The sequence below is a fragment of the Carcharodon carcharias genome (genome assembly GCF_017639515.1).
Source record: "Carcharodon carcharias isolate sCarCar2 chromosome 39 unlocalized genomic scaffold, sCarCar2.pri SUPER_39_unloc_6, whole genome shotgun sequence".
Lineage (NCBI taxonomy): Eukaryota > Metazoa > Chordata > Chondrichthyes > Lamniformes > Lamnidae > Carcharodon > Carcharodon carcharias.
Window position 1 is genome coordinate 468,477 of NW_024470845.1, and position 26,746 is coordinate 495,222.

Below are 26,746 nucleotides of genomic sequence, written 5' to 3' on the forward strand. Positions count from 1 at the left end.
AACCCCTCGAGACAATTCCAGTCTGTAACTCACTCCCCGGTATCTGTTATTCTATATATAAACCTCCCCGAACCCCTCGATTAGATTCCAGTCTGTAACTCACTCCTGGGTATCTGTTACTCTATATATAAACCTCTCCCGAATACATCGATTAGATTCCAGTCTGTAACTCACTCCCGGGTATCTGTTATTCTGTATATAAACTCCCCGAACCCCTCGATTAGATTCCAGTCTGTAACTCACATTCGGGAATCTGTTATTCTATATACAAACCACCCCAAACCCCTCGATTAGATTCCAGTCTGTAACTCACTCCCGGGTATCTGTTATTCTATATATAAACCACCCCGAACCCCTCGATTAGATTCCAGTCTGTAACTCAATCCCGGTTATCTGTTACTCTATATATAAACCTCTCCCGAATACCTCGAATAGATTCCAGTCTGTACCTCACTCCCGGGTATCTGTTATTCTATATATAAACTCCCCAAACCACTCGATTAGATTGCAGTCTGTAACTCACTCCTGGGTATCTGCTTTTCTGTATATAAACCTCCCCGAACCCCTCGATTAGATTCCAGTCTGTAACTCACTCCCGGGTATCTGTTATTCTTTATATAAACCACCCCGAACCCCTCGATTAGATTCCAGTCTGTAACTCACTCCCGGGTATCTGTTATTCTATATATAAACCAGCCGAACCCCTCGATTAGATTCCAGTCTGTAACTCACTCCCGGGTGTCTGTTATTCTATAGATAAACCACCCAGAACCCGTCGAATAGATTCTAGTCTGTAACTTACTCCCAGGTATCTGTTATTCTATATATAAAGCGCCCCGAATCCCTCGATTAGATTCCAGTCTCTAACTTACTCCCGGGTATCTGTTATTCTATATATAAAGCGCCCCGAACCCCTCGATTAGATTCCAGTCTTTAACTCACTCCCGGGTATCTGTTTTTCAATATGTAAACCACCCTGAACCCCACGATTAGATTCCAGTCTGTAACTCACTCCCAGGTATCTGTTATTCTGTATATAAACCATCCCAGCCCCCCGATTAGATTCCAGTCTGTAACTCACTCTCAGGTATTTTTTATTCTATATATAAACCACCCCGAACCCCTCGATTAGATTCCAGTGTGTTACTCACTCCCGGGTATCTGTTTTTCTATATATAAACCACCCAGATCCCCTCGATTATATTCCAGTGTGTTACTCACTCCCGGGTATCTGTTTTTCTATATATAACCCCCCCCCGAACCTCTCGATTAGTTTCCAATCTGTAACTCACTCCCGGGTATCTATTATTTATATATAATCCAGCCGAAGCCCTCGATTACATTCCAGTCTGTAACTCACTCCTGGGTATCTGCTATTCTGTATATAAACCACCCCGAACCCCTCGATTAGATTCCAGTCTGCAACTCACTCCTGGGTATCTGTTATTCTACATATAAACCACCCCGAACCTCTCGATTAGATTCCAGTCTGTAACTCACTCCCGGGTATCTGTTATTCAATATATAAACCACCCAGAACTCTTCGATTAGATTCCAGTCTGTAACTCACTCCCGGGTGTCTGTTATTCTATATATAAACCACCCCGAACCCCTAGATTAGATTCCAGTCTGTAACTCATTCCAGGGTATTTGTTATTTTGTATATAAACCATCCGAAACCCTCGATTAGATTCCAGTCTTTAACTCACTCTCGGGTATCTGTTACTCTATTTATAAATCCCCGAACACCTCGATTAGATTCCAGTCTGCAATCCATTCCCGGGTATCGGTTATTCTATATATAACCCACCCCGAACCCCTCGATTCGATTCCAGTCTGTAACTCACTCCCGGGTATCTGTTATTCTATATATAAACCATCCCGAACCCCTCGATTAGATTCCAGCCTTTAAAACACTCCCGGGTATCTGTTATTCTATATATAAACCATCCCGAACCCCTCGAGACAATTCCAGTCTGTAACTCACTCCCCGGTATCTGTTATTCTATATGTAAACCACCACGAACCCCTCGATTAGATTCCACTATGTAACTCACTCCCGGGTATCTGTTATTCTATATATAAACCCCCGAACCCCTCGAGACAATTCCAGTCTGTAACTCACTCCCCGGTATCTGTTATTCTATATATAAACCTCCCCGAACCCCTCGATTAGATTCCAGTCTGTAACTCACTCCTGGGTATCTGTTACTCTATATATAAACCTCTCCCGAATACATCGATTAGATTCCAGTCTGTAACTCACTCCCGGGTATCTGTTATTCTGTATATAAACTCCCCGAACCCCTCGATTAGATTCCAGTCTGTAACTCACATTCGGGAATCTGTTATTCTATATACAAACCACCCCAAACCCCTCGATTAGATTCCAGTCTGTAACTCACTCCCGGGTATCTGTTATTCTATATATAAACCACCCCGAACCCCTCGATTAGATTCCAGTCTGTAACTCAATCCCGGTTATCTGTTACTCTATATATAAACCTCTCCCGAATACCTCGAATAGATTCCAGTCTGTACCTCACTCCCGGGTATCTGTTATTCTATATATAAACTCCCCAAACCACTCGATTAGATTGCAGTCTGTAACTCACTCCTGGGTATCTGCTTTTCTGTATATAAACCTACCCGAAACCCTCGATTAGATTCCAGTCTGTAACTCACTCCCGGGTATCTGTTATTCTATATATAAACCACCCCGAACCCCTCGATTAGATTCCAGTCTGTAACTCACTCCCGGGTATCTGTTATTCTATATATAAACCAGCCGAACCCCTCGATTAGATTCCAGTCTGTAACTCACTCCCGGGTATGTGTTATTCTATAGATAAACCACCCAGAACCCGTCGAATAGATTCTAGTCTGTAACTTACTCCCAGGTATCTGTTATTCTATATATAAAGCGCCCCGAATCCCTCGATTAGATTCCAGTCTCTAACTTACTCCCGGGTATCTGTTATTCTATATATAAAGCGCCCCGAACCCCTCGATTAGATTCCAGTCTTTAACTCACTCCCGGGTATCTGTTTTTCAATATGTAAACCACCCTGAACCCCACGATTAGATTCCAGTCTGTAACTCACTCCTGAGTATCTGCTTTTCTGTATATAAACCAGCCCGAACCCCTCGATTAGATTCCAGCCTTTAACTCACTCCCGGGTATCTGTTATTCTATATATAAACCATCCCGAACCCCTCGAGACAATTCCAGTCTGTAACTCACTCCCCGGTATCTGTTATTCTATATGTAAACCCCCCCAAACCCCTCGATTAGATTCCAGTCTGTAACCCATTCCCGGGTATCTGTTATTCTATATATAAACCCCCCCGAACCCCTCGATTAGATTCCAGTCTGTAACTCACTCCCGGGTGTCTGTTATTCTATATATAAACCACCACGAACCCCTCGATTAGATTCCAGTCTGTAACTCACTCCCGGGTATCTGTTATTCTATATATAAACCATCCCGAACCCCTCGAGACAATTCCAGTCTGTAACTCACTCCCCGGTATCTGTTATTCTATATGTAAACCCCCCCAAACCCCTCGATTAGATTCCAGTCTGTAACTCACTCCCCGGTATCTGTTATTCTATATATAAACCTCCCCGAACCCCTCGATTAGATTCCAGTCTGTAATTCACTCCCGGGTATCTGTTATTCTATATATAAACCACCCCAAACCCCTCGATTAGATTCCAGTCTGTAACTCACTCCTGGGTATCTGTTACTCTATATATAAACCTCTCCCGAATACATCGATTAGATTCCAGTCTGTAACTCACTCCCGGGTATCTGTTATTCTGTATATAAACTCCCCGAACCCCTCGATTAGATTCCAGTCTGTAACTCACATTCGGGAATCTGTTATTCTATATACAAACCACCCCAAACCCCTCGATTAGATTCCAGTCTGTAACTCACTCCCGGGTATCTGTTATTCTGTATATAAACCACCCCGAAACCCCCGATTGGATTTGAATTATTACTTGCTATTTTCTCTCTGGCCATTCGAATGAGAGAACCACAGGAAAAAAATGTTAAATTGTCCTGCTGCATGATCAATGTTCCTTCCCTGCTGAAGTTTGTCTCATGAGATTTTGAAATGCTCCTGTTCCTGTGAAATGTTGGGACTCTGATGGTCATTGATAACATTAAAGCATTTAATTTTTTAAAGCTTTTGACAAGAATCCATTTCTCCACAGGTATTATCCCTATCCGTTATGAAGACTATCATTGTACTGAAGAAAATAATACTATTAACAGGGAGCCAGTGAACTGTACAGACATGCAACTCTCCTATAATGTGAGTCTCATTCACAGCCTAGGCAATTCAATTGTAAAGATCCTGAATGGCAATTGAGGCATTGGGAGAAGGTGGGCAGGTGGGGATTGAGGGAGACAGGGAGAAGGTGGGTACGTGGGGACTGAGGGAAAAGGGGAGAAGGTGGGTAGGTGGGGATTGAGGAAAACGGGAGAAGGTGGGTAGGTGGGGATTGAGGGAGACGGGGAGAACGTGGGTAGGTGGGGATTTGGGGAGATGGAGAGAAGGTGGGTAGGTGTGGATTGAGAGAGATGGGCAGAAGGTGGATAGGTGGGGATTGAGGGAGATGGGGAGAAGTGGGTAGGTGGTGATTGAGGGAGAATGGGTGAAGGTGGGTAGGTGGGGATTGAGAGAGACGGGCAGAAGGTGGGTTGGTGGTGATTGAGTGAGACGTGGAGAAGGAGGGTAGGTGGGGATTGAGGGAGACGGGGAGAAGGTGGGTAGGTAGGGATTGAGGGTGATGAGGTGAATGTGGGTAGGTGGGGATTGAGGGAGACGGGGTGAAGGTGGGTAGGTGGGGATTGAGGGAGATGGTGAGAAGGTGGGTAGGTGGGGATGGAGGGAGACGGGGTGAAGGTGGGTAGGTGGGGATTGAGGGAGACAGGAAGAAGGTGGGTAGGTGGGGATTGAGGTAGACGGGGAGAAGGTGGGTAGGTGGGGATTGAGGGAGATGGGGAGAAGGTGGAAAAGTGGTGATTGAGGGAGATGGGGAGAAGGTGTGTAGGTGGGGACTGAGGGAGACGGGGAGAAGGTGGGTAGCTGGTGATTGAGTGAGACGCGGAGAAGGAGGGTAGGTGGGGATTGAGGGAGACGGGGAGAAGTTGGGTAGGTGGGGATTGAGGGAGACGGGGGGAAGGAGGGTAGGTGGGCGTTGGCGGAGAAGGGGAGAAGGTGGGTAGGTGGGGATTGAGAGAGATGGGCAGAAGGTGGGTAGGTGGGGATTGAGGGAGACGGGCAGAAGGTGTGTAGGTGGGGACTGAGGGAGACGGGGAGAAGGTGGGTAGCTGGTGATTGAGTGAGACACGGAGAAGGAGGGTAGGTGGCGATTGAGGGAGACTGGGAGAAGGTGGGTATGTGGGGATTGAGCGAGACGGGGAGAAGGTGGGTAGGTGGGGATTGAGGGAGACGGGGAGAAGGTGGGTAGGTGGGGATTGATGGAGAAGGGGAGAAGGTGGGTAGGTGTGGATTGAGGGAGACGGGGTGAAGGTGGGTAGGTGGGGATTGAGGCAGACAGGAAGAAGGTGGGTAGGTGGGGATTGAGGTAGACGGGGAGAAGGTGGGTAGGTGGGGATTGAGGGAGATGGGGAGAAGGTGGAAAAGTGGTGATTGAGAGAGATGGGGAGAAGGTGTGCAGGTGGGGACTGAGGGAGACGGGGAGAAGGTGGGTAGCTGGTGATTGAGTGAGACGCGGAGAAGGAGGGTAGGTGGTGATTGAGGGAGACTGGGAGAAGGTGGGTAGGTGGAGATTGAGGAAGATGGGGTGACTGCGGGTAGGTGGGGATTGAGGGAGACGGGGAGAAGATGGGTAGGTGGGGATTGAGGGAGACGTGGAGAAGGAGGGTAGGTGGGTATTGAGGGAGATGGGGAGAAGGTGGGTAGGTGGTGATTGAGTGAGACGTGGAGAAGGTGGGTAGGTGGGGATTGAGGGAGTCGGGGAGAAGGTGGGTAGGTGGGGATTGAGGAAGACAGGAAGAAGGTGGGTAGGTGGGGATTGAGGTAGACGGGGAGAAGGTGGGTAGGTGGGGATTGAGGGAGATGGGGAGAAGGTGGAAAAGTGGTGATTGAGAGAGATGGGGAGAAGGTGTGTAGGTGGGGACTGAGGGAGACGGGGAGAAGGTGGGTAGCTGGTGATTGAGTGAGACGCGGAGAAGGAGGGTAGGTGGTGATTGAGGGAGACTGGGAGAAGTTGGGTAGGTGGAGATTGAGTGAGACGTGGAGAAGGAGGGTAGGTGGGGATTGAGTGAGACGTGGAGAAGGTGGGTAGGTGGGGATTGAGGAAGACGGGGTGAAGGCGGGTAGGTGGGGATTGAGGGAGACGGGGTGAAGGCGGGTAGGTGGGGATTGATGGAGACGGGGAGAGGGTGGGGAGCTGGGGATTGAGGGAGATGGGGAGAAGGTGGGTAGGTGGGGACTGAGGGAGACAGGGAGAAAGATGGTAGGTGGGGTTTGCGTCGAAGGGGAGAAGGCGGGTTGGTGGGGAATGAGGGAGACGGGGACAACGTGGGTAGGCGGGGAATGAGAGAGACGGGCAGATGGTGTGTAGGTGGGGACTGAGGGAGACGGGGAGAAGGTGGGTAGGTGGGGATTGAGGGAGACGGGGAGAAGATGGGTAGGTGGGGGTTGGCGGAGACAGGGAGAAGGTGGGTAGGTGGGGATTGAGGGAGATGGGGAGGAGCTTGGTAGGTGGGGATTGAGGGAGACGGGGAGAATGTGGGTAGGTGGGGATTGAGGGAGACGGGGAGAAGGTGTGTAGGTGTGGATTGAGGGAGATGGGGTGAATGTGGGTAGGTGGGGATTGAGGGAGACAGGGAGAATGTGGGTAGGTGGGGATTGAGAGAGACAAGGAGAAGGTGGGTGGGTGTGTATTGAGGGAGATGGTGTGACGGCGGGTAGGTGGGGATTGAGGGAGACAGGGAGAAGATGTGTATTTGGGGATTGAGGGAGACGGGGAGACGGTTGGTAGGTGGGGATTGAGGGAGACGGGGAGAAGGTGGGAAAGTGGGGATTGAGAGAGACGGGGAGAAGGTGGGTAGGTGGGGATTGAGGGAGACGGGGAAAAGGTGGGTAGGTGGGGATTGAGGGAGAAGGGGAAAAGGTGGGTAGGTGGGGATTGAGGGAGACGGGGAGAAGGTGGGGAGGTGGGGATTGAGAGAGACTTGGAGAAGGTGTGTAGGTGGGGATTGAGGGAGACGAGGAGTAGGAGGGTAGGTGGGGGTTGGCAGAGACGGGGAGAAGGTGGGTAGGTGGCGATTGAGGGAGATGGGGAGAAGCTGGGTAGGTGGGGTTTGAGGGAGACGGAGAGAATGTGGGAATGTGTGGATTGAGGGGGATGGGGTGATGGTGGGTAGGTGGGGATTGAGGGAGACAGGGAGAAGGTGGGTAGGTGGGGATGGAGGGAGACGGGGAGAAGGTGGGTAGGTGGGTTTTGAGTGAGATGGGGAGAAATTGTGTAAGTTGGGATTGAGAGAGATGGGGAGAAGTTGGGTAGGTGGGGATTGAGGGAGACGGGTAGAAGGTGGGTAGATGGGGATTGAGGGAGACGTGGAGAAGCTGGGTAGGTGGTGATTGACGGAGACGGGGTGAAGGCGGGTAGGTGGGGATTGAGGGAGATGGGGAGAAGGTGGGGAGCTGGGGATTGACGGAGACGGGGTGAAGGCGGGTAGGTGGGGATTGAGGGAGATGGGGAGAAGGTGGGTAGGTGGGGATTGAGGGAGACAGGAAGAAGGTGGGTAGGTGCGGATTGAGGTAGACGGGGAGAAGGTGGGTAGGTGGCGATTGAGGGAGACTGGGAGAAGGTGGGTATGTGGGGATTGAGCGAGACGGGGAGAAGGTGGGTAGGTAGGGATTGAGGGTGATGAGGTGAATGTGGGTAGGTGGGGATTGAGGGAGACGGGGAGAAGGTGGGTAGGTGGGGATTGATGGAGAAGGGGAGAAGGTGGGTAGGTGTGGATTGAGGGAGACAGTGTGAAGGTGGGTAGGTGGGGATTGAGGGAGACAGGAAGAAGGTGGGTAGGTGGGGATTGAGGGAGATGGGCAGAAGGTGTGTAGGTGGGAACTGAGGGAGACGGGGAGAAGGTGGGTAGCTGGAGATTGAGTGAGACGCGGAGAAGGAGGGTAGGTGGTGATTGAGGGAGACTGGGAGAAGGTGGGTAGGTGGAGATTGAGGAAGATGGGGTGACTGCGTGTAGGTGGGGATTGAGGGAGACGGGGAGAAGTTGGGTAGGTGGGGATTGAGGGAGACGTGGAGAAGGAGGGTAGGTGGGTATTGAGGGAGATGGGGAGAAGGTGGGTAGGTGGTGATTGAGTGAGACGTGGAGAAGGAGGGTAGGTGGGGATTGAGGGAGTCGGGGAGAAGGTGGGTAGGTGGGGATTGAGGAAGACGGGGTGAAGGCGGGTAGCTGGGGATTGAGGGAGACGGGGTGAAGGCGGGTAGGTGGGGATTGAGGGAGACGGGGAGAGGGTGGGGAGCTTGGGATTGAGGGAGACGGGGAGAAGGTGGGTAGCTGGTGATTGAGTGAGACACGGAGAAGGAGGGTAGGTGGCGATTGAGGGAGACTGGGAGAAGCTGGGTATGTGGGGATTGAGCGAGACGGGGAGAAGGTGGGTAGGTAGGGATTGAGGGTGATGAGGTGAATGTGGGTAGGTGGGGATTGAGGGAGACGGGGTGAAGGTGTGTAGGTGGGGATTGAGGGAGATGGTGAGAAGGTGGGTAGGTGTGGATTGAGGGAGACGGGGACAAGGTGGGTAGGTGGGGATTGAGGGAGACAGGAAGAAGGTGGGTAGGTGGGGATTGAGGGAGATGGGGAGAAGGTGGAAAAGTGGTGATTGAGAGAGATGGGGAGAAGGTGTGTAGGTGGGGACTGAGGGAGACGGGGAGAAGGTGGGTAGCTGGTGATTGAGTGAGACGCGGAGAAGTAGGGTAGGTGGTGATTGAGGGAGAATGGGAGAAGTTGGGTAGGTGGAGATTGAGTGAGACGTGGAGAAGGAGGGTAGGTGGGGATTGAGTGAGACGTGGAGAAGGTGGGTAGGTGGGGATTGAGGAAGACGGGGTGAAGGCGGGTAGGTGGGGATTGAGGGAGACGGGGTGAAGGCGGGTAGGTGGGGATTGAGGGAGACGGGGAGAAGGTGGGGAGCTGGGGATTGAGGGAGACGGGGAGAAGGTGGGTAGGTGGGGATTGAGGGAGACAGGGAGAAAGATTGTAGGTGGGGTTTGCGTCGAAGAGGAGAAGGCGGGTTGGTGGGGAATGAGGGAGACGGGGACAACGTGGGTAGGTGGGGACTGAGGGAGACGGGGAGAAGGTGGGTAGGTGGTGACTGAGTGAGACGGGGTGAAGGTGGGCAGGTGGTGTTTGAATGAGACGTGGAGAAGGAGGGTAGGTGGTGATTGAGGGAGATGGGTTGAAGGTGGGGTAGGTGGGGATTGAGGGAGACGGGGAGAAGGTGGGTAGGTGGGGATTGAGGGAGACGGGGAGAATGTGGGTAGGTGGGGATTGAGGGAGACGGGGAGAAGGTGGGTAGGTGGGGGTTGGCGGAGACAGGGAGAAGGTGGGTAGGTGGGGATTGAGGGAGATGGGGAGAAGCTTGGTAGGTGGGGATTGAGGGAGACGGGGAGAAGGTGTGTAGGTGTGGATTGAGGGAGATGGGGTGACGGCGGGTAGGTGGGGATTGAGGGAGACAGGGAGAAGATGTGTAGTTGGGGATTGAGGGAGACGGCGAGAAGGTTGGTAGGTGGGGATTGAGGGAGACGGGGAGAAGGTGGGAAAGTGGGGATTGAGAGAGACGGGGAGAAGGTGGGTAGGTGGGGATTGAGGGAGACGGGGAAAAGGTGGGTAGGTGGGGATTGAGGGAGAAGGGGAAAAGGTGGGTAGGTGGGGATTGAGGGAGACGGGGAGAAGGTGGGGAGGTGGGGATTGAGAGAGACGGGGAGAAGGTGGGTAGGTGGGGATTGAGGGAGACGAGGAGTAGGAGGGTAGGTGGGGGTTGGCGGAGACGGGGAGAAGGTGGGTAGGTGGGGATTGAGGGAGACGGAGAGATTGTGGGAATGTGTGGATTGAGGGGGATGGGGTGATGGTGGGTAGGTGGGGATTTATGGAGATAGTGAGAAGGTGGGTAGGTGGGGATGGAGGGAGACGGGGAGAAGGTGGGTTGGTGGGTTTTGAGTGAGATGGGGAGAAATTGTGTAAGTTGGGATTGAGAGAGACGGGGAGAATTTGGGTAGGTGGGGATTGAGGGAGACGGGTAGAAGGTGGGTAGAAGGGGATTGAGGGAGACATGGAGAAGCTGGGTAGGTGGTGATTGACGGAGACGGGGTGAAGGCGGGTAGGTGGGGATTGAGGGAGATGGGGAGAAGGTGGGGAGCTGGGGATTGAGGGAGACGGGGAGAAGGTGGGTAGGTGGGGATTGAGGGAGACGGGGACAATGTGGGTACGTGGGGATTGAGCGAGACGGGGAGAAGCTGGGTAGGTTTGGATTGAGAGAGTCGGGCAGAAGGTGGGTAGGTGGGGATTGAGGGAGACAGGCAGAAGGTGTGTAGGTGGGGACTGAGGGAGACGGGGAGAAGGTGGGTCGGTGGTGATTGAGGGAGACAGGGAGAAGGTGGGTAGGTGGGGATTTATGGAGATAGTGAGAAGGTGGGTAGGTGGGGATGGAGGGAGACGGGGAGAAGTTGGGTAGGTGTGGATTGAGGGAAACGGGGAGAAGGTGGGTAGGTGGAGATGGAGGAAGATGGGGTGAATGCGGGTCGGTGGGGATTGAGTGAGACGGGGAGAAGATCGGTAGGTGGGGATTGAGGGAGACGGGGAGAAGGTGGGTAGGTGGGTATTGAGGGAGACCGGGTGAAGGCGGGTAGGTGGGGATTGAGGGAGACGGGGTGAAGGCGGGTAGGTGGGGATTGTGGGAGACGGGGTGAAGGCGGGTAGGTGGGGATTGAGGGAGACGGGGTGAAGGCGGGTAGGTGGGGATTGAGGGATACGGGGTGAAGGCGGGTAGGTGGGGATTGTGGGAGACGGGGACAAGGTGGGGATGTGGGGATTGAGGGAGACGGGGACAAGGTGGGTAGGTGGGGATTGAGGGAGACGTGGAGAAGGAGGGTAGGTGGGGGTTGGCGGAGACGGGAAGAAGGTGGGTAGGTGGGGATGGAGGGAGATGGGGAGATGCTGGGTAGGTGGGGATTGAGGGAGACGGGGAGAATGTGGGTAGGTGGGGATTGAGGGAGAGGGGGAGAAGGTGGGTAGGTGTGGATTGAGGGAGATGGGGTGAAGGTGGGTAGGTGGGGATTGAGGGATACAGGGAGAATGTGGGTAGGTGGGGATTGAGGGAGGCAAGAAGAAGGTGTGTAGGTGTGGATTTAGGGAGATGGGATGAAGGTGGGTAGTTGGGGATTGAGGGAGACAGGGAGAAGATGTGTAGTTGGGGATTGAGAGAGACGGGGAGAAGGTGGGTAGGTGGGGATTGAGGGAGACGTGGAGAAGTTGGGTAAGTGGGGATTGATAGAGACGGGGAGAAGATGGGTAGGTGGGGATTGAGGGAGACGGGGAGAAGGTGGGTAGGTGGGGATTGAGGGAGACGGGGAGAAGCTGGGTAGGTGGGGATTGAGGGATACGGGGTGAAGGCGGCTAGGTGGGGATTGAGGGAGACGGGGACAAGTTGGGGAGGTGGGCATTGAGGAAGACGGGGAGAAGTTGGGTAGGTGGGGATTGAGGGAGACGGGGAGAAGGTGGGTAGGTGGGGATTGAGGGAGACGAGGAGTAGGAGGGTAGGTGGGGGTTGGCGGAGACGGGGAAAGGTGAGTAGGTGGGGATTGAGGGAGATGGGGAGAAGCTGGGTAGGTGGGGATTGAGGGAGACAGGGAGAAGGTGAGTAGGTGGGGATTGATGGAGATGGTGAGAAGGTGGGTAGGTGGGTATTGAGGGAGACGGGGTGAAGGCGGGTAGGTGGGGATTGAGGGAGACGGGGTGAAGGCGGGTAGGTGGGGATTGTGGGAGACGGGGACAAGGTGGGGATGTGGGGATTGAGGGAGACGGGGTCAAGGTGGGTAGGTGGGGATTGAGGGAGACGGGGAGAATGTGGGTAGGTGGGGATTGAGGGAGACGGGGAGAAGGTGGGTAGGTGTGGATTGAGGGAGATGGGTTGAAGGTGGGTAGGTGGGGATTGAGGGATACAGGGAGAATGTGGGTAGGTGGGGATTGAGGGAGGCAAGAAGAAGGTGTGTAGGTGTGGATTTAGGGAGATGGGATGAAGGTGGGTAGGTGGGGATTGAGGGAGACAGGGAGAAGATGTGTAGTTGGGTATTGAGGTAGACGGAGAGAAGGTGGGTAGGTGGGGATTGAGGGAGACATGGAGAAGTTGGGTAAGTGGGGATTGATAGAGACGGGGAGAAGATGGGTAGGTGGGGATTGAGGGAGACGGGGAGAAGGTGGGTAGGTGTGGATTTAGGGAGATGGGATGAAGGTGGGTAGGTGGGGATTGAGGGAGACAGGGAGAAGATGTGTAGTTGGGGATTGAGGGAGACCGTGAGAAGGTGGGTAGGTGGGGATTGAGGGAGACGTGGAGAAGTTGGGTAAGTGGGGATTGATAGAGATGGGGAGAAGATGGGTAGGTGGGGATTGAGGGAGACGGGGAGAAGGTGGGTAGGTGGGGATTGAGGGATACGGGGTGAAGGCGGCTAGGTGGGGATTGAGGGAGACGGGGACAAGTTGGAGATATGGGCATTGATGAAGACGGGGAGAAGTTGGGTAGGTGGGGATTGAGGGAGACGGGGAGAAGGTGGGTAGGTGGGGATTGAGGGAGACGAGGAGTAGGAGGGTAGGTGGGGGTTGGCGGAGACGGGGAAAGGTGAGTAGGTGGGGATTGAGGGAGATGGGGAGAAGCTGGGTAGGTGGGGATTGAGGGAGACAGGGAGAATGTGGGTAGGTGGGGATTGAGGGAGACGGGGAGAAGGTGCGTAGGTGTGGATTGAGGGAGATGGGGTGATGGTGTGTAGGTGGGGATTGAGGGAGACAGGGAGGAGGTGAGTAGGTGGGGATTGATGGAGATGGTGAGAAGGTGGGTAGGTGGGTATTGAGGGAGACGGGGTGAAGGCGGGTAGGTGGGGATTGAGGGAGACGGGGTGAAGGCGGGTAGGTGGGGATTGAGGGTTACGGGGTGAAGGCGGGTAGGTGGGGATTGTGGGAGACGGGGACAAGGTGGGGATGTGGGGATTGAGGGAGATGGGGACAAGGTGGGTAGGTGGGGATTGAGGGAGAAGTGGAGAAGGAGGGTAGGTGGGGATTGAGGGAGACGGGGAGAAGGTGGGTAGGTGTGGATTGAGGGAGATGGGGTGAAGGTGGGTTGGAGGGGATTGAGGGATACAGGGAGAATGTGGGTAGGTGGGGATTGAGGGAGGCAAGAAGAAGGTGTGTAGGTGTGGATTTAGGGAGATGGGATGAAGGTGGGTAGGTGGGGATTGAGGGAGACAGGGAGAAGATGTGTAGTTGGGGATTGAGGGAGACGGGGAGAAGGTGGGTAGGTGGCGATTGAGGGAGACGGGGAGAAGGTGGATAGGTGGGGATTGAGGGAGACGGGGGGAAGCTGGGTAGGTGGGGATCGAGGGATACGGGGTGAAGGCGGCTAGGTGGGGATTGAGGGAGACGGGGACAAGTTGGGGAGGTGGGCATTGAGGAAGACGGGGAGAAGTTGGGTAGGTGGGGATTGAGGGAGACGGGGAGAAGGTGGGTAGGTGGGGATTGAGGGAGACGAGGAGTAGGAGGGTAGGTGGGGGTTGGCGGAGACGGGGAAAGGTGAGTAGGTGGGGATTGAGGGAGATGGGGAGAAGCTGGGTAGGTGGGGATTGAGGGAGACGGGGAGAATGTGGGTAGGTGGGGATTGAGGGAGTCGGGGTGAAGGTGCGTAGGTGTGGATTGAGGGAGATGGGGTGATGGTGTGTAGGTGGGGATTGAGGGAGACAGGGAGAAGGTGAGTAGGTGGGGATTGATGGAGATAGTGAGAAGGTGGGTAGGTGGGGATTGAGGGAGACGGGGAGAATGTGTGTAGGTGGGGACTGAGGGAGACGGGGAGAAGGTGGGTAGGTGGTGATTGAGTCAGACGGGGAGAAGGAGGGTAGGTGGGGATTGAGGGAGACAGGGAGAAGGTGGGTAGGTGGGGTTGGCGGAGAAGGGGAGAAGTCGGGTAGGTGGGGATTGAGGGAGACGGGGACAACGTGGGTATGTGGGGATTGAGGGAGATGGGGAGAAGCTGGGTAGGTGGGGATTGAGAGAGACGGGCAGAAGGTGGGTAGCTGGGGATTGAGGGAGACGGGCAGAAGGTGTGTAGGTGGGGACTGAGGGAGACGGGGAGAAGGTGGGTAGGTGGTGATTGAGTGAGACGGGGTGAAGGAGGGTAGGTGGGGATTGAGGGAGACGGTGAGAAGGTGGGTAGGCGGGGATTGAGCGAGACGGGGATAAGTTGTGTAGGTGGGGATTGAGGGAGATGGGGAGAAGGTGTGTATGTGGGGATTGAGGGAGACGGGGAGAAGGTGGGTAGGCGGGGATTGAGCGAGACGGGGATAAGTTGTGTAGGTGGGGATTGAGGGAGATGGGGAGAAGGTGTGTATGTGGGGATTGAGGGAGACGGGGAGAAGGAGGGTAGGTGGGGATTGAGGGAGACGGTGAGAAGGTGGGTAGGTGGGGATTGAGGGAGATGGGGCGAAGCTGGGTAGGTGGAGATTGAGGGAGACGGGGAGAAGGTGGGTAGGTGGAGATTGAGGGAGATTGCGAGAAGGTGGGTAGGTGGGGATTGAGGGAGATGGGGAGAAGCTGGGTAGGTGGAGATTGAGGGAGACGGGGATAAGTTGTGTAGGTGGGGATTGAGGGAGACGGGGAGAAGGTGGGTAGGTGGGGATTGAGGGAGATTGCGAGAAGGTGGGTAGGTGGGGATTGAGGGAGATGGGGAGAAGCTTGGTAGGTGGAGATTGAGGGAGACGGGGAGAAGGTGGGTAGGTCGGGATTGAGCGAGACGGGGATAAGTTGTGTAGGTGGGGATTGAGGGAGACGGGGAGAAGGTGGGTAGGTAGGGATTGAGGGAGACATGGTTGCTGATTTTGTGAATCGAACTATTTGTGATTATCAATTCCGGTTTCGTGTTCTGATCTTGTCCTGATGTAGAATGCTCTCTCCATCCCTCTCTCTGTCTTATAGAATACTATTGTTTATACAAGTCCTCCACCTGAATTCCTCCATCCTCTCATGGATTTCCCTGGTCCCAACTTTTTCACCATTCAGGGATGTCATGTTATTGAGCTTAAATGTTATACGGTAAGTATTATTCTGAACTCTTTTTTCTCTGCCTCTCTTATTCTCTGAGCTGACTGTCTGTCTCTCTGCTTCAATCTGTGCCTGTGCCTGTGTCTCTCTCACTGTCTCTTTATCTTCCTGCTTATCCCTGTATCGCTCTCACCCACTTTCTCTGAATCTTTCTGCATTTTTTTGCTCCAAATCTCTGTCTCTCTATGTTTCTCTCTTTCTGTCCCCTCCTCTTGTCTCTGTCTCTATCTCTCTCTCTGTCTCTCTCTCACCCTCTCTGTCTCTCTGTCTATGTGTCTCTCTCTCCCTCTGTCTCTTTCTCTCTCTTTTTGTATCTCTCTCTGCCTCCCTCTCTCTGCCTCTCCCCTCTGTCTCTCTTTCTGCCTCCCTTTGCCTCGTTTCTGTCTCTTTGTCTCTCTCTTTGTCTGTCTCCCTTTCTTTCTCTCTCTTTCTGTCTCTCTCTGCCTCCCTCTCCCCGCCTTTCTCTCTCTCTGTCTCTTTTTCTGTCTCTCTCTCTCTGCCTTTCTCTCTTTTTCTCTCCCTCTGTCTCCCTCTGTCTGCCTCTGTCTCTCTCTCTATCTATTTCTCTCTCTCTCTCTATCTCTCTGACTCTCTCTCTCTGTCTCTCTCTCTTTCTCTCTGTCTCTCTGTCTCTCTCTCATTGTCTCCCTCTCTCTGCATTTCTCTGACTCTCTCTCTCTCTGTCTCTCTCTCATTGTCTCCCTCTCTCTGCCTCTCTCTCTATTTCTCTGACTCTCTCTCTGACTCTCTCTCTCTGTCTCTCTCTCATTGTCTCCCTCTCTCTGTCTCTCTCTATTTCTCTGACTCTCTCTCTCTGTCTCTCCCCCTCTCTCTCTCTGTCTCTCCCTATCTCCCTATCTCTGTCTCTCCCCCTCTCTCTCTCTATTTCTCTGACTCTCTCTCTCTGTCTCTCTCTCTCTCTTTCTGTCTCTCTCCCATTGTTTCCCTCTCTCTGCCTCTCTCTCTTTCTATTTCTCTGACTCTCTCTCTCTCTCTCTCATTGTCTCCCTCTCTCGGCCTCTCTCTTTCTCTCTATTTCTCTGACTCTCTCTGTCTCTCCCACCCTCTCTCTCTCTCTGTCTCTCCCTCTCTCCCTATCTCTGTCTCTCCCTCTGTCTCTCTCTGTCTCTCCCCCTCCCTCTTTGCCTCTCCCTCTCCCTCTGTCTCTCCTCTGTCTCTCTCTCTCTCCCACCCTCCCCATGTGTGTTTGTCTCTCTCCGTCTCTCTCTCTCTGTCTCTCTCTCTGTCTCTCTCTCATTGTCTCCCTCTCTCTGCCTCTCTTTCTCTCGCTCTCCATCTCTCCCTCCCTCTCTCTGTTTGTCTCTCTCTGCCTCTCTCTCTTTTTGTTTCTCTCTCTCTGTCCCCTCTCTCTGCCTCTGTCTGCCTCTCTATTTCTCTGACTCTCTCTCTCTGACTCTCTCTCTCTCTGTCTCTCTCTCATTGTCTCCCTCTCTCTGTCTCTCTCTATTTCTCTGACTCTCTTTCTCTGTCTCTCCTCCCCCCTCTCTCTGTCTCTCCCTCTCTCCATATCTCTGTCTCTCCCTCTGTCTCTCTCTGTCTCTTCCACTCTCTCTCTCTATTTCTCTGACTCTCTCTCTCTGTCTCTCTATCTCTCTCTCTGTCTCTCTCTCATTGTCTCCCTCTCTCAGCCTCTCTCTCTCTCTCTATTTCTCTGACTCTCTCTCTCATTGTCTCCCTCTCTCTGTCTCTCTCTATTTCTCTGACTCTCTCTCTCTGTCTCTCCCCCGACCCCTCTCTCTCTGTCTCTTCCTCTCTCCCTATCTCTGTCTCTCCCTCTGTCTCTCTCTGTCTCTCCCCACCTCTCTCTCTCTGTCTCTCCCTCTCTCCCTATCTCTGTCTCTCCCTCTGTCTCTCTCTGTCTCTCCCCCTCTCTCTCTCTGTTTCTCCCCCTCTCTCTCTGTCTCTCCCCCTCCCTCTTTGTCTCTCCCTCTCCCTCAGTCTCTCCCTCTGTCTCTCTCTCATTGTCTCCCTCTCTCTCTGCCTCTCTCTCTCTCTCTCGCTCTCCATCTCTCTCTCCCTCTCTCTGTTTGTCTCTCTCTGCCTCTCTTTTTTGTCTCTCTCTCTGTCCCCCTCTCTCTGCCTCTCTCTGTCTCTTTCTCTCTATTTCTCTGACTCTCTCTCTCTCTCTCTTTCTGTCTCTCTCTCATTGTCTCCCTCTCTCGGCCTCTCTCTTTCTCTCTATTTCTCTGACTCTCTCTCTGTCTCTCTCTCTCATTGTCTCCCTCTCTCTGTCTCTCTCTATTTCTCTGACTCTCTCTCTCTGTCTCTCCCCACCTCTCTCTCTCTCTGTCTCTTCCTCTCTCCCTATCTCTGTCTCTCCCTCTGTCTCTCTCTGTCTCTCCCCCCTCTCTCTCTATTTCTCTGACTCTCTCTCTCTGTCTCTTTCTCTCATAGTCTCCCTCTCTCTCTATTTCTCTGACTCTCTCTCTCTGTCTCTCCCCCGCCCCCTCTCTCTGTCTCTTCCTCTCTCCTTATCTCTGTCTCTCCCTCTGTCTCTCTCTGTCTCTCCCCACCTCTCTCTCTCTCCCTATCTCTGTCTCTCCCTCTGTCTCTCTCTGTCTCTCCCCCTCTCTCTCTCTGTTTCTCCCCCTCTCTCTCTGTCTCTCCCTCTCTCTCTCTCTCCCACCGCCCCCCCATGTGTGCGTGTCTCTCTCTCTCTGTCTCTCTCTCAATGTCTCCTTCTCTCTGCCTCTCTCTCTCGCTCTGTCTCTCTCTCTCTCTCTCTCGCTCTCTGTCTCTCTCACTCTGTCTCTCTCTCTCTGTCTCTCTCTCTGTCTCTCTCTTGTTCTCTGCCTCTCTCTCTTGCTCTCTGTCTCTCTCTCTCTCTCTTCCGGTCTCTATAAGTCAGTTTAAATGTTAAACCTGTGAATGAGCTGGACAAATCATTGACTAAAATGATGGTTTATTCCTTCCTGTCTTGTGTCTAATTCACCCTGCGCCCTCTCTTCAAGGATGATAAGCAAGAGTTCCACGTCATTTATACTGGTGAGTCTCGATTTCTATTCTCTTCAACTTGTGTTTTACATACCCCTCCCTGTCCTTCCCCACTTCCTTCAAATGCACGCCCCCACTCCTCCTCCCTGAGATAGCCCTCCCTCTTCCCAGATACCCTTCCCCTCTCCCCCACACACACACCCCCCTCCTCACCCTGAGATCAGTCTAGTCCTGCCGCTGTTTGGTGTTTGGTGTCTCTCTGATGGGATTACTAACCGGTTTGAATCTGCTCCCTCTCTCCAGGTGTGAAGGTTAAGACGACACCCATGGTTAAAAATGATAGCCTGTATATTGGTAAGAACTGGTCATCATCAGCACAAGAACATTCGTTCTCATCTCCTCCAGCCGACTGGCCATTCTTCCCTCCCTCTATCACTCCCTCCCTCTCCCTCTCCCTCAGCCTGTGCCTCTTTCTCTCTCTGCCTTTATCCTCCCCTCTCTCTCTCTTCCTCAACCACTTTATCACTCTGTCTATCGATGCTTTTCTCCCCCCTTTATTTCCCTCACTCCCTCTGTCCCTCCCTCCGTCAGTACCTCTTTCCATCTGTCTCTCCATCCCTCCTCTCTCTACCTCACTCTCTCTCTACGTCACTCCCTCTATCCCTTCCCCTCTCCTTCCCTCACCGCCTCTGTCCCTTCGTGTCAGTATGTCTTTATATCTTTCCCTCCATCCCTCCCTCTCTCTTAATCCCCCAGTCCTGCATTCCCTCCCTCTCTCTCTATGCTTCTCTCCCTCTCTCACCCTTTGTCCCTCTCTCCCTCCCTCAGTCAGTACCTCTTTCTATCTCTCCCTCTATCCCTCCCCCTCTCTCTCCTTCACTCACTCTATCCCTCAGTCTGTCGATGCTTCCCTCCCTCTCTCTCACCCTCACTCCCTCAGTCCCTCCCTCAGTCAGTACCTCTTTCTATCTCCCCCTCTATCCCTCCCCTCTCTCTCTCCCTCACCCCCTCTATCCTTCTGCCTGCCTATGCTGCCCTCTCCCTCATTTTACTTCACCCCCTCCTGTGCTTCCCTCTGGCAGAACCTCTTTCTATCTCTTCATGCATCCCTCCCTCTTCCTCTCCCTCACTCCCTCCAGCACGCCCTCCACGCGTCCCTCCGTCTCTCCCTCCCTCCCAATCTCGTCCTTCCCTCTGTCGAGCCCCTCAACCCATCGATCTGTCCCTCTCTTCCCCCTGTTCCTCCCCCTCCCTCCCTCCATCCCCACCCTCCCTCCCTCGCTCTGTCTCTCTCTCTCTCTGTCTATTTGATGAAATGCCTTCTCCCTCTTGGCCCCTGAATATAGCTCCAGATGTTGCCCTGTTGGGAGAGGGTGTTTGCTACATGAGAGAATCTTTGCTCATCTTGAATTTGCTTCATTCAGGGCGGGGTGTTGGTTTTGGTATTGCCATAATCGGAGCAGTGGGATTGGTGGGATATATCCTTTACAACACATATTGCGAGAGGTAAGATATTCTGTCTCTCGTGCAAATTCATAACTTTCAAATTCTCATCCTCCTGTTCAAATCCCTCCCTTGCCCTCTCCCTCCCTATTCCTGTAACCTCCTCCAGCCCCTACAATTCTCACCCTCCTGTTCAAATCCCTCCCTCACCCCCTCCCTCCCTATCTCTGTAACCTCCTCCAGCCCCTACAATACTCACCCTCCTGTTCAAATCTCTCCCTCACCCCCTCCCTCCCTACCTCTGTAACCTCCTCCAGCCCCGACAATTCTCATCCTCCCGTTCAAATCTCTCCATGGCCCCTCACCCCCTCACTGATGATTACACAATGTTCAGCACCATTCGCGACTCCTCTGATACTGAAGCAGTCCATGTCCAAATGCAGCAAGACCTGGACAATATCCAGGCTTGGGGCTGACAAGTGGCAAGTAACATTCACGCCACACAAGTGCCAGGCAATGATCATCTCCAACAAGAGAGAATCCAACCATCTCCCCTTGACATTCATTGTCATTACCCTCACAGTATTCCCCACTATCATCATCCTGGGGGTTACCATTGACCAGAAACTGAACTGAACCAGCCATATAAATACTGTGGCTACAAGAGCAGGTCAGAGGCTGGGAATCCTGCAGCGAGTAACTCACCTCCTGACTCCCCAAAGCCTGTCCACCATCTACAAGGAACAAGTTGCTTGCCTGGATGAGTGCAGCTCCCACAACACTCAAGAAGCTCGACACCGTCCAGGACAAAGCAGCCCCGCTTGATCGGCACCCCATCCACAAACATTCACTCCCTCCAGCACCGACACACAGTAGCAGCAGCGTGTGTACCATCTACAAGATGCACTGCAGGAATTCACCAAGGCTCCTTCGACAGCACCTTCCAAACCCACGACCTCCACCATCTAGAAGGACAAGGGCAGCAGACACATGGGAACACCACCACCTGGAAGTTCCTCTCCAAGCCCCTCACCATCCTGACTTGGGAATATATCGGCCGTTCCTTCACTGTCTCTGGGTCAAAATCCTGGAACTCCCTCCCTAACAGCACTGTGGGTGTACCTACACCACAGGGACAAAATCCTGGAACTCCCTCCCTAACAGCACTGTGGGTGTACCTACACCACAGGGACAAAATCCTGGAACTCCCTCCCTAACAGCACTGTGTGTGTACCTACACCACAAGGACAAATTCCGCGAACTCCCTCCCTAACAGCACTTTGGGTGTATCTTCTGCACAGGGACAAATTCCTGGAACTCCCGCCCTAAAATCACTGTGGGTGTACCTACACCACTGGGACATAATCCTGGAACTCACTCACTAACAGCACTGTGAGTGTACCTACACCACAGGGACATAATCCTGAACATCCCTCCTTAACAGCACTGTGGGAGTTCCAACACCACAGGGACAAAATCCTGGAACTCCCTCCCTAAAAGCTCTGTGGGTGTAGCTACAACACAGGTACAAATCCTGGAAATCGCTGCCTAACAGCCCTGTTGGTGTATCTACAGCGGAGCGACAAACTGCTGGAACACCCTCCCTAACAGCACTGTGGGTGTACCTACACCACATGGACAAGTTCCTCGAAATCCATGCATAAAGAAATGTGGGTGTACCTTGAGCACAGGGACAAAATCCTGGAACTCCCTCCCTAACAGCACTGTGGGTGTACCTACACCACAGGGACAAAATCCTGGAACTCCCTCCCTAACAGCACTGTGGGTGTACCTACACCACAGGGACAAAATCCTGGAACTCCCTACCTAACAGCACTGTGGGTGTACCTACACCACAGGGACAAAATCCTGGAACTCCCTACCTAACAGCACTGTGGGTGTACCTACACCACAGGGACTGGAGCTGCTCAAGAAGGCAGCTCACCCACCACCTTCACAAGGGGCAATTAGGGATGGGCAATAAATGCTGGGTTCAAATCCCTCCACAGACCCTCCCTATCCCTGTGAGCTCCCACAACCTTCCGAGTTCTTGTGGCTCTTCCAATTCCGGCCTCTCGAGGACTCCCCGATTTCAACTCGCTCTGCCAGTGGCCTGGTGGTTAGTAGGGGGGACTCCAAGCTCTGGAATTCCTCCTGTAAACCTCTCCGCCCCTCTCTGTCTCTCTTTCTCTCTCTCTCATTCTTTCTCTCCTTCTCACTCTGTCTCCTTCCTCCCTTACGATGCTCCTTAAAGCCTCCCCACTTTGAGCGAGGTCTGGTCTCCTGTCCCTACAATCTCATCGTGGGGCTGGGGTTCAGTTTGTATTGGCCAATCCCTCTAGCGAGGCGCCTTGGGGGCGTTAAAGGGGCTACAGGGATAAAGATTGTCGTTGTAAACTGACACCTTTCAGCCCCTCCACGTTTCACAGCCATTGAAGGACTTTCCCTCAACTGCCCTCAGGTTATGGAGCTCACATCCTAGAGTATATACATCTACCTCTGACAGTGCAGCACTCCCTCAGTACTGGCACCGGGGGGAGTGTCGGCCTGGATTATGTAGCTCAAATCCTAGAGTATATACATCTCCCTCCGACAGTGCAGCACTCCCTCAGTACTGGCACCGGGGGGAGTGTCGGCCTGGATTATGGAGATTAAACCCAGAGTATATACATCTCCCTCCGACAGTGCAGCACTCCCTCAGTACTGACACCGGGGGGACTGTCGGCCTGGATTATGGATCTCAAATCCTAGAGTATATACATCTATCTCCGACAGTGCAGCACTCCCTCAGTACTGGCACCGGGGGGACTGTCGGCCTGGATTATGGAGATTAAACCCAGAGTATATACATCTCCCTCCGACAGTGCAGCACTCCCTCAGTACTGGCACCGGGGGGAGTGTCGGCCTGGATTATGGAGATTAAACCCAGAGTATACACATCTCCCTCCGACAGTGCAGCACTCCCTCAGTACTGGCACCGGGGGGAGTGTCGGCCTGGATTATGGAGATCAAATCCTAGAGTATATACATCTACCTCTGACAGTGCAGCACTCCCCCAGTACTGGCACCGGAGGGAGTGTCAGTCTGGATTATGTAGCTCACATCCTAGAGTATATACATCTACCTGGGTCAGTGCAGCACTCACTCAGTACTGGCACCAGGGGGAAGTGTCGGCCTGGATTATGTAGTTCACATCCTAGAGTATATACATCACCCTCCAACAGTGCAGCACTCCCTCAGTACTGACACCAGGGGGAAGTGTCGGCCTGGATTATGTAGCTCACATCCTAGAGTATATACATCACCCTCCAACAGTGCAGCACTCCCTCAGTACTGGCACCGGGGGGAGTGTCGGCCTGGATTATGGAGATTAAACCCAGAGTATATACCTCTCCCTCCGACAGTGCAGCGCTCCCTCAGTACTGGCACCGGGGTGAGTGTCGGCCTGGATTATGGATCTCAAATCCTAGAGTATATACATCTCCCTCCGACAGTGCAGCACTCCCTCAGTACTGGCACCGGGGGGAGTGTCGGCCTGGATTATGGAGATTGAACCCAGAGTATATACATCTCCCTCCGACAGTGCGGCACTCCCTCAGTACTGGCACGTTGGGGGGTGGGGGGCGGGGGGGTGCAGTGTCGGCCTGGGTTGTGGAGCTCAAACCTCTGATGTGGGGTCTCGAAAACCCCCCCCACCGCTGAGACCAAGTGGATATTATTCCCGAGGTGGGGAGTGGATGGTGAAGGGGATGGGTCAATGCGGGCTGTGGGTGGAGCTGTTTGCACTGATATCCGATTCATGTTTCTCCCTTCAGCAGGAAGAAGCCTCTGCCTGAAGGAGGAGCAGAAGAGGGAAGTACACTCTTCAATAATGATGCAGCCCAGAGTCGTACACACCCCCAGTTGGAAATTAGTGTTCCTATAGAAATGGAGGATTAGTGCAAGGACTCGGTGGTACAGGTACGTGTCTCTCTCTCTATCACTCTCAGGTGATCATAACAAATAGGAGCAAGGACTCGGTGGTACATGTATGTGTCTCTCTCTCTCTATCACTCTCAGGTGATCATAACAAATAGGAGCAAGGACTCGGTGGTACATGTACGTGTCTCTCTCTCTATCACTCTCAGGTGATCATAAGAATCAGGAGCGGGAGCAGGCCACTCAGCCCCTCGAGACTGCTGTCCCATTCAATAAGGTCGTGGCTGACCTAACTGTAACCTCAACCCCACATCCTTGCCTGTCACCCCGCCCCCCCACCGCCATACCCCTCGACTCCCTCGTCGATCAGAAACCTGCCTCACTCGGCCTTGACTCTATTCGATGGCCCAGCCTCCGCTGCTCTCTGGGGGGAGAGAGTTCCACAGACCGACCACCCTCTGAGAGAAGAAATCCCTCCTCATCTCCCTCTTCGACGGGGGACTCTCCTATTCTGAAACCTGCGTGACCCCCCCTCTTCATTCTAAACTCCCTCACGAAGGGGGAAACCTCCTCCTCGCATCCACCCTGTCAAGTCCCCTCAGGATCTTAGATGTTTCAATAAGGTCGCCTCTCATTCCTCTAAACTCCAATGGATACAGGGCCCAACCTGCCCAACCTTTCCACATAAGACAAACCCCCTTCATCCCAGGAATCAGCCCAGTGAACCTTCTCTGAAATGCTTCCAATGTAATTGTGTCCTTCCTTAAATAAGAGGGGAAAAACTGTGCACAGTATTCCAGATGTGGTCTCACCAACACCCTGAACAACTGCAACAAAACGTCCCCACTGTTATATCCCATTCCACGCCCCCCCCCCCCACTCAATGGACAACAATACTCCATTCGCCTTCCTCATCACTTGCTGGACCAGCATACTAACATTTTGTGATTCACCTACCAGGACGCCCAGATCCCTCTGTACTGCAGAATCCTGCAGTCCCTCTCTGTTTGAATAATATTTCAGCTTTTACATTTTTCCTACTCAACTGGACACTTCCCACATTGTACTCCATCTGCCAACTTTTTTGTCCACTCGCTTATCCCATTGATGTCCCTTTGCAGGCTCTTTGTATCCTCCTCACAGCTTGCTTTCCTCCCCCACCTTTGTATCATCACTTATCTTATGCCGCAAGCTTTTTTGAGGCGCCACATTAAATACCTTTTCAAAACCTAAACACACAACATTTCCAGGTTCCCTTTTATCCACCCGGCTTGTTACATCCTCAAAGAAGTTCAATAACTGGTCAAACACTTTTTCCCTTTCACAAAACCATGTAGACTCTGCCAGATTCAAAATAATGCATCTTAGTGTTTTCCCATTGACAGATGTCAGGCTAATTAACCTATATTTTCCTGTTTGCTTTCTCCCCACCCCCTCCAAAATTATTGACCCTATCAGCAAAATTTTGCCATGCGTTTGGCTCCCAAATGCTAAATCTTTGTCCCATGACTTTTATTTTAGGCTTTTTTTCTCCTTAAAAGGAAACTTTACAGGTTGGGGAGAAAGGTCACCAACTCTTGCCCCAGCGGTTCAAAGGTCACTGTCTGCCCCTTACCCCAAAGGGTGAAAGGCCAGTGTCTCAACCCCGCCTCCCCCACCCCCCACCGTCACCCTTGGCTCTGAGCGCCGGAAGTGACAGCAAACAAGCGGGAAACCGAGTTGGAGTTAAGGAAGTAATTTTTTTTTTTGGATATCGCTGAATCGCGGGACACACTTATCAGGACAGATGGAAGAATGCCAAATTTGAAAGGGGCCAACTCTTTACAGTGGATGGGAAAAGGGTGCAGACTGGTTGGCGAGCCTGATTGGTCGAGGCGTTGCCGTGGAGAATGCATCAGGGAACTCCTCCCCTCCCTGGCAACACCTTGACCAATCAGAGCCGGCCTGCCGACCCACCAAGCGTCCTTTTCCCGCGCGGTATAAATCGTTGTTCCCTTTGAAATTTGGCATTCTTGGGTCTGTCCTGATGAGTCCAAGGCAAAAACCTTTGACAGCTTGTCTCTTTATTTCAGCAATAGTTTATTTCTCTCAGGACAACCTGTACCTCAGCCTGGGACACTGGATAAATTTCTTGGACCAAACGTCAAGTTGCCTTCTCAACGTCTGCTTTGAAAGAAACTTCGCTCTCCTGGCAAGAGAGACAAACTGGGACCCATCTGAAGCGCACCCTGCGCTACGAGCGCTCAAGTGTAATTTTTTTTTCCCCTTGATGTTATTTGTTGGTGGGATCTTCCTGTGCCAGGTATGACTCCACCCAGAGGAGAGTTTTTCCTTCCCGATTTCCATTGACTTTGTGGTTTGCCTGAGCTCCCTGTGGATCCACAAGACCATAAGACACGGGAGCAGAAATTAGACCATTCGGCCCATCGAGTCTGCTCCGCCATTCAATCATGGCTGACACATTTCTCAACCCCATTCTCCCACCTTCTCCCCCGTAACCTTTGACCCCCCTTACCAATCGAGAACCTGTCTATCTCGGTCTTAAATACACTCAGTGACCTGGCCTCCACAGCCTTCTGTGACAATGAATTCCATGATCGGGTCTTGATGTGGAGGCCAGTCACTCCCACCTCACCCCAGGAGCGTTGAGCTCTTTTGTCCATGTTTGAACCAAGGCGGTTAATGAAGTCAGGAGCCTAGTTGCCCCTGCCGGAACCCAAACTGGGCACCAGTGAGCAGGTTATTGCAGTGTAAGTGCCGCTTGATAGCACAGTTGATGACCCCTTCCATCACTTTATTGAGGATCGAGAGTAGACTGACGGGGGGGTAACTGGTGGGGTTGGATTTGCCCTGCTCTTTTGTGTACAGGACATACCTGGGCAATTTTCCACGTAGCTGGGTAGATGCCAGTGTTTTCGCTGTACTGGAACAGCTTGGCTAGGGGCCCGGCAAGTTCTGGGGCACAAGTCTTCAATACTAGTGCCAGAACATTGTCAGGGCCCATAGCCTTTGCAGTATCCAGTGCCTTCAGCCATCTCTTGATATCACGTGGAGTGAATCGAATTGGC

At 52.9% G+C, this 26,746-nt stretch overlaps 1 protein-coding gene across 5 annotated transcripts in view; it reads left to right on the plus strand.

The window, feature by feature from the left end:
* Positions 1 to 26,421, plus strand: part of LOC121274989 — a 58,987-nt gene extending 32,566 nt beyond the window's left edge. Inside the window, exons 2-8 of one of the 5 annotated variants that reach the window (XR_005942330.1) lie at positions 4,226 to 4,326; positions 15,237 to 15,353; positions 18,335 to 18,368; positions 18,621 to 18,671; positions 19,742 to 19,823; positions 23,576 to 23,749; positions 23,820 to 24,291. Coding sequence is in view for 3 of the 5 variants with exons in the window: in XM_041182381.1 (XP_041038315.1) it covers positions 4,226 to 4,326; positions 15,237 to 15,353; positions 18,335 to 18,368; positions 18,621 to 18,671; positions 19,742 to 19,823; positions 23,576 to 23,699 (509 nt within the window). In the remaining 2 variants the exon portion in view is untranslated. Of the gene's footprint in view, positions 1 to 4,225; positions 4,327 to 15,236; positions 15,354 to 18,334; positions 18,369 to 18,620; positions 18,672 to 19,741; positions 19,824 to 23,575; positions 23,750 to 23,819; positions 24,294 to 25,750 lie in introns of those variants that run through there. The other 4 variants (XM_041182381.1, XM_041182382.1, XR_005942331.1 and 1 more) reach the window with 4 other exon arrangements.
* Positions 26,422 to 26,746: the final 325 nt, after the last annotated feature.